This window comes from Pleurodeles waltl, chromosome 7 (genome assembly GCF_031143425.1).
Source record: "Pleurodeles waltl isolate 20211129_DDA chromosome 7, aPleWal1.hap1.20221129, whole genome shotgun sequence".
Classification (NCBI taxonomy): Eukaryota; Metazoa; Chordata; class Amphibia; order Caudata; family Salamandridae; genus Pleurodeles; species Pleurodeles waltl.
In genome coordinates, this window is record NC_090446.1 from 914,462,084 (window position 1) to 914,474,968 (window position 12,885).

Here is a 12,885-nt window from a genome sequence, read left to right on the forward strand (position 1 = left end):
TGAGGGGCCCAGGGCCTGTAAATCAAATGCTACTAGTGGGCCTGCAGCACTGGTTGTGCCACCCACATTAGTAGCCCTGTAAGCTTGGCCCAGACCTGCCACTGCAGTGTCTGTGATTGCAGTTTTAAACTGTCAATAAGAGTTGGCAAGTGTACCCACTTGCCAGGCCTAAACCTTCCCTTTCTATATATGTAAGGCACCCCTAAGGTAGGCCCTAGGTAGCCCCATGGGCAGGGTGCAGTGTGTGTTAAAGGTGGGGTGTGTACTTATGTGTTTTACATGTCCTGACAGTGAAATACAGTCAAATTCGGTTTTCACTGTTGCAAGGCCTATCTCTCTCATAGGTTAACATGGGGGCTGCCTCTGAATATTATTAAAACGCAGATTCCCTTTGGGAGCAGATAGACATGTGGAGTTTGGGGTCTCTAAACTCACAATTTAAAAATATATCTTTTAGTGAAGTTGGTTTTTAGATTGTGTGTTTGAAAATGCCACTTTTAGAAAGTAGGTATTTTCTTGCTTAAACCATTCTGTTACTCTGTTTGTTTGTGGATTCCCTGTCGGGTCAGTTTGACAGTTGAGCTGTTTGTACCTCTACTCTAGACAGTAACACAAAGGGAGCTAGGGTGTAGCCTGCATATCCTGATGGGCCATCTGGGATGAGGAGAGGGGAGGAGTGGTCACTAACACCTGAAAAGGCTGTGCCTGCCCTCACACAATGCAGTCTCCAACTCCCTGGTGTGTGTCTGGGGCCTGGCCTGGGCAAGGCAGGATCTTGAAAACAACAGAGACTTCTCTTTAAAGTGTGCCTACTTCAAAGGCAGAAACGGGTATAAGAAGAGCACCCAAAACCCCTGAAAATCAGATTACTTCTGGAACCAAGAGGAACCTCTGCCAAGGAGAAGAGCTGGAGGAGGAGTAACTCCCCTTTGCCTGTGACTGCTTTTAGCTGGGTTGACCTGCAAAAGCTGCTTCTACCAGAAAGAGGGGACAAAGACTGACTTTTGTGTGACTTCCCACTGGTGAAGAATCTCCAAAGGCTTGAAACTGAGCTTGCCTCCTGTTGTTGAAGTCTCAGGGTCAGCAAAGGCTTCTCCCTGTCAGCACTTGGGCTTTCTGCTGAGAGTCCGGCCTGCCAAGTGGTGCCCTAACCTATTTCTGGGCTCTTTAAAGGCGCAGCTGGTGGAAAAGGACAGAAATCCACGCAAAGACCGCCGTGCAGGGAAACGTTTGATGTACCACCCACCTCGCGGCAGAAACACGACCCGCCGCCAGCCTCGCAGCTAACGCTCCACCTGCATTGCGGCTGGAAGATCAACACAACACAGCTGGAGAAATGACACACAACACCCGCAGCGGCTGCTAATGACGCAAACCCCCACGTAGCGCGGTTTCTTGACACTGTGTGACCGGATTTCGACACCATATCGCTGGGCCCAGAAAATCAATGCAAAGCCTGCCCGGACCTGAGGTCCCCATCCGGATCGAGGCATCACGGGAGAGAAGAAACAACACACGCCGACCCGACCGGAGTAGGAACAATGCACGTTCTCGCTTGTGGGTGAGAAATCGACACATCACTAGCCTTTTCCAATGCACGCTCGCTTGTTTGGCTTTATTTTGACGCTACCCAGGTACCTTTGTACACTAACAACGTTCTCACTGTTTTCTAAAGGATTTAAGAATCTTTTTACTTTTTAAATTCATAACTTTAATTTTGTATGTCAGATTTTTATCGTTTTGGACTTGTTTTGTCTAGAAAAATATCATCTATTTTTCTAAACATGTTGTGTCATTTTGTAGTGTTTTCACTGAGTTACTGTGTGTTGATACAAATACTTTACACCTTGCTTCTGAAGTTAAGCCTGCCTGCTCGTGCCAAGCTACCAAGGGGATGCGCGGGGGTTAACTGAGGGTGATTCTCCTTTACCCTGACTAGAGTGAGGGTTCTTGCTTGGACAGGGGGTAAGCTGACTGCCAACCAAAGACCCCATTTCTAACAAAGTAGATAGTAGTTTACAGCTCTTTCATGTAAACTGGTGAAAGGAGTCTGCTGTGCTGCCTACAGTGCCTTTATTGTAGGCTGATACAGAGATAGCTGTGCTGGCTATTGTGTCTGCTTGCGAGACCACTGCATGGATACCAGTATCTTGTTTTTGTGTCTTAATCCCAATTTTAGATTTTGGTGGAGAGGGTGCTTCATCCCAACAGTGATAGAGTACCCTGTCCCCCAAAGCAAAGTCCTGCCTGCCTAAACCCGGCAGTAACAGACAGTGAAAAATCCAAAATGACCCTCATGTCATAGGACAAATATTCCATGTCGAGGGGGTCATTTTTTTTTCTTCAAAAAGAAAATCCTGCTTTGGAATTTTCTTTTTAAAAGTTGAAAGTTTGATGTACTGCTTCATAATGTTGATGGAGCCGTCTGTAAAACATTCAACGCATTTTCAGGAACACTGTTACGGCCGTTCCTGTAAATGCAAGGATGTCCACTGGGCCAGTGGACATGTCATAATTTGGGAAGTGGGCACTCTCTCAGGGTGACGGAGTACTTTCCTGATGGAGTAAATTTCCTCCTGCCATACTCCAAATCAGGCCTTCAGTTTGTACATGGATGCTTTGCATTATGTGAACTGTTAACAATGTAAACACAGTCGCATTTTACATAGTTTCTAAATATCTTAGTTTGAATGACAAGTAATTCCCTGTAGTGTGTCTGGTGTGGTTTTGACATGTTTTCAGTAAGGGGGCTCAGTTTAACTAGATTAGATGGTCTCTTGTCATAATAGGCTTCTTAAGCTTATGCTTCAGCAATTGCGTGAAGCTCAAGTCTAATAAATTCCTCTGTCTGGGTATTTTTTGTTTGAACATCTCTAGTTCTTCAAGTTTTGTTTGGTGACATTTTGTGAGATAGTTCTGAATTTGTTTCCTGTCGTTTTCAAGGATTGGTCTGGACTGGCATCATTGCTGTTTATGTTTCCTGTTGGTCAGGGTTTGTTTAGTGAAATAATTGGGATCTCTCTCATTTTATTTGCTTTTGTCTGTGTCTTGGATAAATGTGTCTTAGTTTGAGACTGATATGGTTTTGATTTGTGTACCTGAGACTTGTCTAGTTTTGTTTCATTCCACTGTCTGTTATTGCTCTGTTGTTTCTAAAGTTGATGCTAGACACGTGTATGGGTTTATTTGAGGTGGCTGCCTAAAACTTGTCGAGTTTTGTTTGGCATCATTGTCTATCATTGTTTGATGTTCCGTACCATTGTCATGTATTCATCTGATTACTTTTCGTTTCACTATCTGTGATTAAACTTGCTCTGATGTATAGTAATATATTGACATAACTTGGCGACGGCAAATGTCATAATGTTTTTTTTTATATATATAAAAAGGGATTAGGGCAGGTTTTAGCAGGGTGTTTAGCTGGTTTAAATATATGGCTGTCTTGTAATTTACAACTTCTTTCAGACTGAGATTGTGTCTAGTTTCATGCCACTGTTAAATTCGATTTCTTTCATTTATATAATTGTGATAGACGACGAGTTACTTTCTTAAGCAGAATCTCACTAGATGTGACGTTCACAGGTGAATGCTATATACTAGCTAGTCTTATTACACCATAACACGAAGCCTCATTGTCATACAGGTATTCTCAGTCTGCTCAACCCCTAGACCCCCAGCAGTGAGCCCTCCACATTGGAGTCGGAGAGATACAGCTCACAGGCTCGGACTGTTTCTCAAAACATTTAGGGTCTCACCATGGACTTCAGTTTTTCATTCCTCTTTACCAAAAGTGAAAGAATGTCATCAATATTCTCTTATACTCTTTCCTGAAGTTATGGTTCAGCATGCCGTAAATAACTGCATTCAGGCAGCTGTTGAAGTAGGCCATGAAGTAACTGGCTGTGAAGAGCCACCCTGGGATGGACGTGCTGAGAGCTGGATCTACTGCCACTGACAATCCAATGAAGTTCAGTGGTGCCCAACACACTGCAAAGAGCACAAAGACTACAAACATAGTCAGGAAATTCCTCAGGTCGTGAGGCTTAATCTTCAGGTGAGCATCTGGCTTGACCCTCCGTCGAACTTTGATGACCAGCATCCAAATTCTGAGGTAGCAGTAGGTAACAATGGAGATTGGAAGGAAGAAGTGAACCACCACCACAACAATGGTATAAAGGGAGCTTGCCGACTGGGCGAAAGTACAAGAGTACACACGGCGGTCATACTGAAGGGAATCCACAAAAAAGTTGGGCACAAGAGCCAAGAAGGTGAGCACCCATACCAAGGCCACGTAGAGGAGGGTGTTGGTACTGGTGAAGATCTTGTCATACTTCAGGTTGTGGCAGATGTAGCAGTAGCGGTTGACGGCAATCGCAGTGATGTTAAATATAGAACTAATGACGCTCAGCCCCATTAGGAAGCCACTGATTTGGCAGTGAAGGTTGCCCATGACCCACCCATCATGGAAAATTGCAATCAAGACCAGCGGGTAGGTGTAGAAGGCCACAACAAGGTCTGCAATGGCGAGGCTTACCACAAATGCATTACCTGCAGAGGAAGGTACACAAAGAACAGCGTGAATGACAGACCACTTTCTATTCAAAATAAGTAGAAATTGCAAGGGTAACACTTATCAGCAATGCAATGAAAAGAACGTTATATTATGCTGTGTCCCTTTATTATCTCAAACCTATAATGTCATCCATTTGAATGAGAATAATAAAGAGGACAAGGGTGCCATTGCTGCTTCCTCCAACCACCCATGTTCATGCTCTAGATGTCTGAGGACTCTAAAATGTTATGTAGTATTATACACATCGTATACAATGCGGTCTATAACTATCAGCATAGGAGGCACTTCAGGATATATCCCGCAGCATAGCACACCCACACTTGTAACTGTATACTGGACACATTGAATAGCATAGGAGATAAACACCAATATAAGATAACACCGTGCCATTTATGGTTGCAAATGGCAACTCTTCAAGGTATCTTTTTTGTGACATTAATCTCTATATATATGTATATCAGAGCATATGGGGGTTTCAGAGTGATTTTAGCGCTACACTTTCATGTGCAGTGGCTCAGTCTATGATCTCGGCACAAACACTTTCAAGCTCAATCATGCTGTCAATGGTGTTCTCGGGTCTATTGTTTTGCTAGAGTTACCTACGTTTTTACAAGTATCACTTAGTGCTTTGATGCTTCTAATAGTGTCCCCTGATCTCATACTTTTAAAATTGGTCTGTAGGCCTCTTATACTGTTAGCAGCGTCTTGGAGGGTCTCTAACATACCCCTTACTCCAGCAGTCTAAGTGTATACTGATCAGGATGTTATCCCATTGTCCCAAACATTCAGTTTCTGTCTTTTTCAAAATCTCGGGCCCACATGTTACCATTTTACCATCCCCTCCCCCCGACTGTCGTTAATACCACTTCTATCAACCTCTACTTCTTCCCAAAAAGTGTAATCCATTAAGCTCTTAGTTTAATCTCCACTGACAGCTCCAAAGCCTTTCCGATTTGCAGTAGCTGACTTCCACAGAAAATTTCCATCCTGTATACATAAGAAACAGCAGGCCGTATTTTGAAAAAATAGGAAATGTTCACACGCAGGTCTATGACATTAAATGGGTTGCAGATGTACTAGTTCTAGAAAGATACAAAAGTTTTTTAAAGTGCCCCTGGAAACCTAAGCAGTCTCAGACTCCCATCAGGACTAATGGACAGCTTCTGTCAATTACTATTTTTGGTAACTCAGAGACTTTTATGCATGCACAGGTGTATGTGCTGAATATGGGCAATTTCCATTTTGTTTGGGCATTGACACGTTTTTATTCTGCAAGGGAAATATTTTTCCCATGGAGAATCTCTTCAATTTTACTCAACCAATTTTGAGAGTGTTCTTTTGCTGTTCCCATTCTAGAAAGGGATTTACTCTAAGCTTTGCCAGTAGTACATTTTCTACTTTGTTTAGCTTGGTAAGAGGTCAGAGAAGAGTTTGAAAATAGTTTCAAATGTTGAGACCTGCAACAACAACTCTCAGCACAATCCCCATTTCTGGAGGTAGATATACTTAGAAGATACACTTTGTGTGAATTCATCCTCTTACAAGGGCAAATTCTACTTTTGGAATGTAATTTATATAATGTTACTACTCCTGGCGAGATGTGCATACAAAATGTAGATTCCCACTTGTGAAAAAAGTTTGTTAGTCAAACATACACATCCAAGTAGCTTTGAGAATCAGGCACATTGTGCTTTTCTTGCAATCACAATTGTATCCTACCAGGAAACTGCATTTTACCTTTATCAATACATGGTATCCTTTGAATCAACTTGTTTTTCACTATTGAGTAATTAATGGAGTAGCTCATGTCTTGTGACTGTATCAAATCGAGCTACCATAGCCAACATCTAGTTTCCCCTTAGATGTCAATTACAGTTCCATTTGGTAGTTGGCCTCCGACTGGCATGCAGCTCAATGTTAGGAGGCATGCAGTAGTTTCACCCTGGTAGGTATTTCTATCCTAGAGTACTGTGTCTGTATGGAATTCCCCATCTCTCATGGGTAAAATCCTGCTTTAGTTAGAGCATTTTTCTCCACCAGTTAGTGTCATGATCCCATATGAGTTTTTCTCTCCAAAAGGGGAGTATGCCAGAGGACGAAATATTTGAAAGATGAGATACACTCCTGCGGGAGTGTCTTGGTCCCTTCACTAATAAAGATGAGGAAGTGAAGTTTCTGAGCCCATTGCCATTCCTTGGGAGATCCCTTTGGTTTTTCCTCACTCTAGCGTACTACTCATATTTTCCTTGAAACACTGCCCCAGCTAGTGCTTCTTTCTTATACACTCATCAAAGACCCAGAACATGTCAACTAAGCCCAGCTCTGCAAGCTCCCTGGAGAAGCTTAGTGCTAGAAGGGACTCTAAAAAGCAATCAGAACAAATGTATTCTTTTAGGAGAAAGGGCGCTCTGCAGGAGTACTACCACTGTTACCTACATTGGAGACCTAGCCTGTAATCCCAGGGATGATAGTCAGGTGCCAGAAATCATTCACTATCCACACTGCTGATAGCCTGTTGTCTGTGCTGCCCTTTGAATACTTAGAAACGAAGCTGTGCCCGAGGATGGGAAGGATGACAGTTTGAAAGAGCAAACCAGCTACATCAGAGGATCTACGCGCGATACGCTATTCACAACTTTGCAGAGTGAGGGTTCGCGGCTTGGATGAGGAGGAAGAAGGTGGCTTGAGCCTAGGTGTCGCTCCGGGGAAATGATTAAATGCTAAAATCCCCGTCCTCTCCATGTACTTTTTGCTCGAAGAAGCTGAAATGGGTGCGTCTTGACAATGCGCAGCCTGTGGCACCCTCAGCCACTTCCCAGAACCTCAGACCAAGGACATTGATTGCGGCCTCTGTTCGGGCTGTAATGACGTCCCACGACTCCCATCAGGGGGCTAAGGGCTGTCTCAATGATCACCAACTGAGTTACTGACCCCATCGGAAGTGTGAACAATTAAGACCTATCTAATCCTGCTAACGTGAGCTTCTTCCATAAGTAAACACTGTGCAGCGACCTACCTGGTTGACTGCTGTGTGACTCACGAGCCGCTCCTGGAATAAACTAAATAGCGACCCCGTAACCCCCGCGCTTTGGGAAGCAAGCTGAGCACGAATTACTGCGAACCTAGAGCACGACCGAACTATTATTACTGACTAAAAACATGAAGTGGGTGTTTAAACGTGCACAACCTGTGCTCACCAATAAATAATTGCTGACTTTCACCCACGCTGAGGTCTCCCATCGTGACTGGTCTCACAACTGAAATGGCTGCCCTGTGCGTCACCTGCAGTAGAGGTCTGGTCACTAATCCACTGCAGTTTCTCCTCTGAACGCTTAATGGTTAACAGTGCTCGCCGGCGTATTTTCTAGCTATAACCCATCATTCTAATCTGAGCACTGCAGTCTACTTACTCCCACAAGATCTATACACTGAACCTCTCCAACCAGGCACTTTGACCTCCGCAAAACCAAAGACCTTCTGTTCTTCAGGAAAAACCTCAAAACATGGCTGTTCGAACAATGACCCTCCTGCCCTCCCCCCCCCCCCCCCCCCCACCGAGCCCCTTAAGACCCGCATGGGTAAGTAGACCGCTTTAAAAGAAAAATTGATTGATTGATTGACCAGTTTAAATCTGCTGCTGCGACTCCCGACGTCATAACAGGGATAACGTATTCCAAATGTGCCCACCGCAGCAATGAAGTTGTGGTCTGCTGATAATTTACAGGACGCAAGCACAGTGCTAATTAATGTCAATATAAAGCAGGAAGTTAATAATACCGATAACAAATGAAATACATCACCATCTTCAATACGCTTAAACGTTTGCTTCTCTGGGTCTGCAGACACTACACTGGCGGGTTCCAAACCAACATGCTGATCACTCAGGCCTCACTGTGCACAACACCCCACGATCTAATTTATCTGGTTATTGCTCATGCATTGTCAACACTGGAGCTTTGGTTGTCTTGCACACAAAAGCCCTATAATTGTTGGTGGATTGAAGTTTGACAAACCTTGAGAGTGTCTGTCCTACTAACGTCACTCTTTACAAGGACTCCTTTATATGGCACACTGTAAGCTGGAACTGTGAGCACTTGCGTACCAACTTGCCTCCTCGCCTTAGTATATCCTGTCTAAAGTGCCCGACGGAAAGTTCACCTGTCATAGGCAGTGTTTCTATCAGCACTTACACCCACATAGTAATAAAATACTTGCTGACCCATCATCTCCAATTCGCTTCTTAATAGCTCAAACGTCAGTCACGGCTCCCTTCTTGGAACTGAGATGTAGAGTTACTAACCAGGGAGACCAGTTATTCCAGCCACTTCTGTATCAGGATACCCAAGAACTATCAATGTACCGCTCCCAAGCAGTATGGCAAAGAAATAATCTAAAGCAAGCTTGAAAAGAGTCAAGGCAGAACCTCCAAACGCTGAATTTCTTATATAAAAAAAATGACATTAACCTCACAATGCAAATGACCCTCAAGAAATTGGTAGATGTCCATTATCTTGCCAAGTCCACAAAAGGCAATACAGACACAATGCAGAATGAAATCTGCGCTATGCACACAGACATCAAACAGATTAGTACCAGAGTCACTGAAACAGAAAGCCAAATTAGTAACCTGGAGGATCCTGAAACCAAAACCAGCAAAGCTATCTCAGCACCACAACTCGGTCTATATCCAGCCCTTGAAGACAGAAACAGACGGGGGTACATCCATGTTTTCAGCATTCCTGAAGGATCAAAAGACCACCTGGGTTCTGTATTCTGCTGCTAGAAAAATGGTTCTCACAATATACGAACATGGTATTTGAAAAAAGAACTCAAAAGAGCGCATAGTGTGCCAACACAGAATCCTCCTAACCAAACTCCTACGCGCCCAGTTGTATGCAAACCACTTTGCCATCAACATGTGGAGAAAATGATTTCATTCATGAAGAAACATAACCATATACAATGGGAGGGCGGCAAGGTTTTCATCTCACAAGACTATTTTAAATCCACAGTTGAGATAAGGAAGGACTTCCTGGCCCTGGGCCCCAGGTTGAAAGCAATGAAATATCAATTTTCTTTTGCAGGTCCTACCAATTACCAGTGGAAAGTACAAGCCATTTTGCACATCTTTAACAATCATATTGCCCTCACAAAATTCCTGGACGACAAAGCTGAGTCAGAGATGGACACCTCTTCTCACTAGGCAGCATTTTCAATTAACAAGTATTAACTCTTTACTGATCTCTACTTGCCAAAGACTAATTCCTATCCCACAATCCTTGATGGAAATGCCTTCCTGTGGTCTTCACCCTCATTCATCACTCTCCACAGGCTTATCTCTTCCAAGATCTCTGATGTTTTGTCACCCTTACCTCGGTGACTAAGGACCTGTAAGCAGGTATTCTAACATTTGCTCTACATTTGTGAGTACAATCTCTATACAGCAGTTCAGACTCTGCCTTCAACAAGCTCTTCAATTACAAAATAAATAAGGTACCTGAATAAGGTATGAGGACATTAAAATTACGAATGTGAAAAACAATGTCATTTCAAACATACTTGGTGACTGTATAGTTGCTATTGGGATGGCTTTCAAATCATGTTTCTACTTACAATGGATATATTGTTCGTCTGTTGATCTACGACTTTTAGTACTATAGTTACCAGAATTCCATTTACTAGTTAACTCCTTCACCATTGCTATTCAGGTGCAAAGCTATGAAAAACACCTACATTTTACGGTTACATAGCGTAATCGTCTATGCCATTTAAGTTCGAAAATGTTAGCTTTATAAAGTATGATATGTACACCTATTCTGACAAGAAGTGTATGTACCGCTTACTGTCTGTTTATGACATACCATTTCCCTGGAGGAGCGTTTTCTTCTTTCACCATTTCTGGTGTATACTTTGGGGATGAGGATTTAATGTCTGGGAGGGACTGTTTAAATTTTTTATTTTATTTGATATTAATTTGCTACTTTTGACCTTTATCCTTACCATTATTATTTGTCAACACAATCAAAGGAATGAAATGTCTCTTGCAAGTGAACATTCTATACCTAGTTGGTCTTAACAACACTTAAATCTTGACTCAATCCTACAACATAGGACTGACTCTTTGGGACTGCATCTCTCTCTCTTATGCCACCTATCCCTGTTATTCTGTACTAGTATATAAGACACACTGAGTTTAACTTTAGACTACTTACATACATACACCATCTCAACATTCTGAGAAAATCGACCAGACCCCTTAAAGGAGCCATACAATGCCATATCTTTATGAATGGCAAACCCTAAACAGAATATAAAGATAATATCACTAAATGTAAAAGGAATCATCTACCCTATTAAAAAAATAAAATTAAAATCATTGACTAATTATATAAACTTCAGGGAGTTATTTTCCTACTAAATGAAACCGAGGGGATTCCACACACATTTCATCACTCAGAAATAACCAAGTTAGAGGGGTAGCATGCTTCTCCACAGTGGGGGGGAAAAATGGCGTCTTAACTTTGATCACTAAGAAGTCAAATATACACAGGATGTCCAACCTTTCTGATAAGTAAGGGAGGTGGATGATCTCAAAACTCTACAAAAACAATAATGATTTTTTGTGATCAATGTATATGCGCCCTTGGCGGACAACCCATCCTCCAGGAATGACTTATCATCCCAACTTAAAATGATTCCATACTCAGCCACGACCATCTTGGCAGGAGACTTTAATCTACCAATGGACCCTACATTAGACAGAAACTCACAATTTACATTACGCCTTAACACAAGCCATAAAAGCCCTAAAGAATCTATGCTCTAGATATGATCTTATTGACAATTGCAGAATGCAAAACGCACATGAAAGGGATTATAATGTTTACTGAATCCCACAGTATTCATACTCTTGAACTGACTACTTGCTAATTCTGGGACACTCTATTAGAATGGTTGCCCAAACAGCAATTAAATGAAGAGTGATATCAGGCCATTTGTGTATCACTATGTCAGTCACTGATGCCTCACCAGACACAAAACAAACACAATGGCTGCACAGTGATGAAATACTCAAACACCAACATAATATAAAATACAACATAAGATACAATACAGAATTTCCTCAAAGAGAATAAAGAAAATTACTCCTTTGACATCACCAGATGGGAAGCACTGAAAGCAAGAAAAAGAGGTATGATTATTAAAATTCGATCTAATATGAACAAAGAAGGTAACAGTAAGCTCTGGGAATTAAAGAAATAAAATCATAGATTGTGAAAAATGCCATATATAACCTCTAAAGATAACATAATTCTAAATGAGAAAAAATGAGAAAAATATGAATACAATAAAATTCTAAGCACAAGTGTAGGTATCTGGGTCAATAAACAGAAAAAGCATAGGGCTTTGTGAAGCAAAAAAAGTGGGCAAATCTCTAGCCTCATGCTTAAAACATGCACTTCAAAGATACGCCATAAATGACACTGAAGCCAACAAAGGCTTTGTCCACACTAACCCCGATAAAGTTGCAGATATCTTTAAAGATTTCTACAAAAATCTTTACACAAACAATACTTCATTAGACCACAAGAAATGTAGAGTATATCTAGATAATGCCAACGTACCCAAACTAAAAAATAAGGAAATGAAAATGATTAATTGCCCAATAACAAAAGAAGAAGTAGCCTGCAATATCAAAAAACTAAAAACAGACAAAGCGCCTGACCCGATGGGTATACTGCACAATTCTTTAAATCCTTTTTCACAAGAATCATCTCACCTTTAGTAAGACTCTATACCCACTTTGCAAATTCCAGACAAGTCACGCCCCCGCCGCCACGGAGGCTATCATAACTGTGATCCAGAAGGAGTAAAATATACAACATGATACTCTCTTTACGGCTCCAAAAATACATAGCTAAACTCATTCACCCTTCACAGGTTGGATTTCTGAAGAACAGATTATCCAGCGCCAACACACAAACACTTTGACACATTTTAGAAAAAAACCTTACTGCAGCAAACATACTTGATGCAGAGAAAGCGTTTGACATAGTTGACTGGTACTATTTATATTCGGTCCTTGAGGAATTCTGGGTGAGTCCCTGATACAAATGATTATGACACTCTACCACAAATTGATCGGCAGAGATAGAGCGGGGGGCACTATCTCTAATACATTCTCCTTAAAACAAGAAACCAAACAAGGCTGCCCCCTCTCGTCTTCCCTCTTTCTCTTAACATTAGAGCCTTTTGTACATCATTTGAAGGAAAATGAGGGAATATCAGGGATAATGTCCAGCAATACCACT

The 12,885-nt window shown here is 42.0% G+C and overlaps 1 protein-coding gene across 1 annotated transcript in view; it reads right to left on the reverse strand.

The window, feature by feature from the left end:
* Positions 1-3,781: 3,781 nt before the first annotated feature.
* LOC138246984 (melatonin receptor type 1A-like) overlaps positions 3,782-12,885 on the reverse strand; it is a 139,632-nt gene continuing 130,528 nt past the window's right edge. The window contains exon 2 of the mRNA XM_069201734.1: positions 3,782-4,548. Coding sequence (XP_069057835.1) covers positions 3,782-4,548 — 767 coding nt within the window. The remainder of the gene's footprint in view (positions 4,549-12,885) is intronic.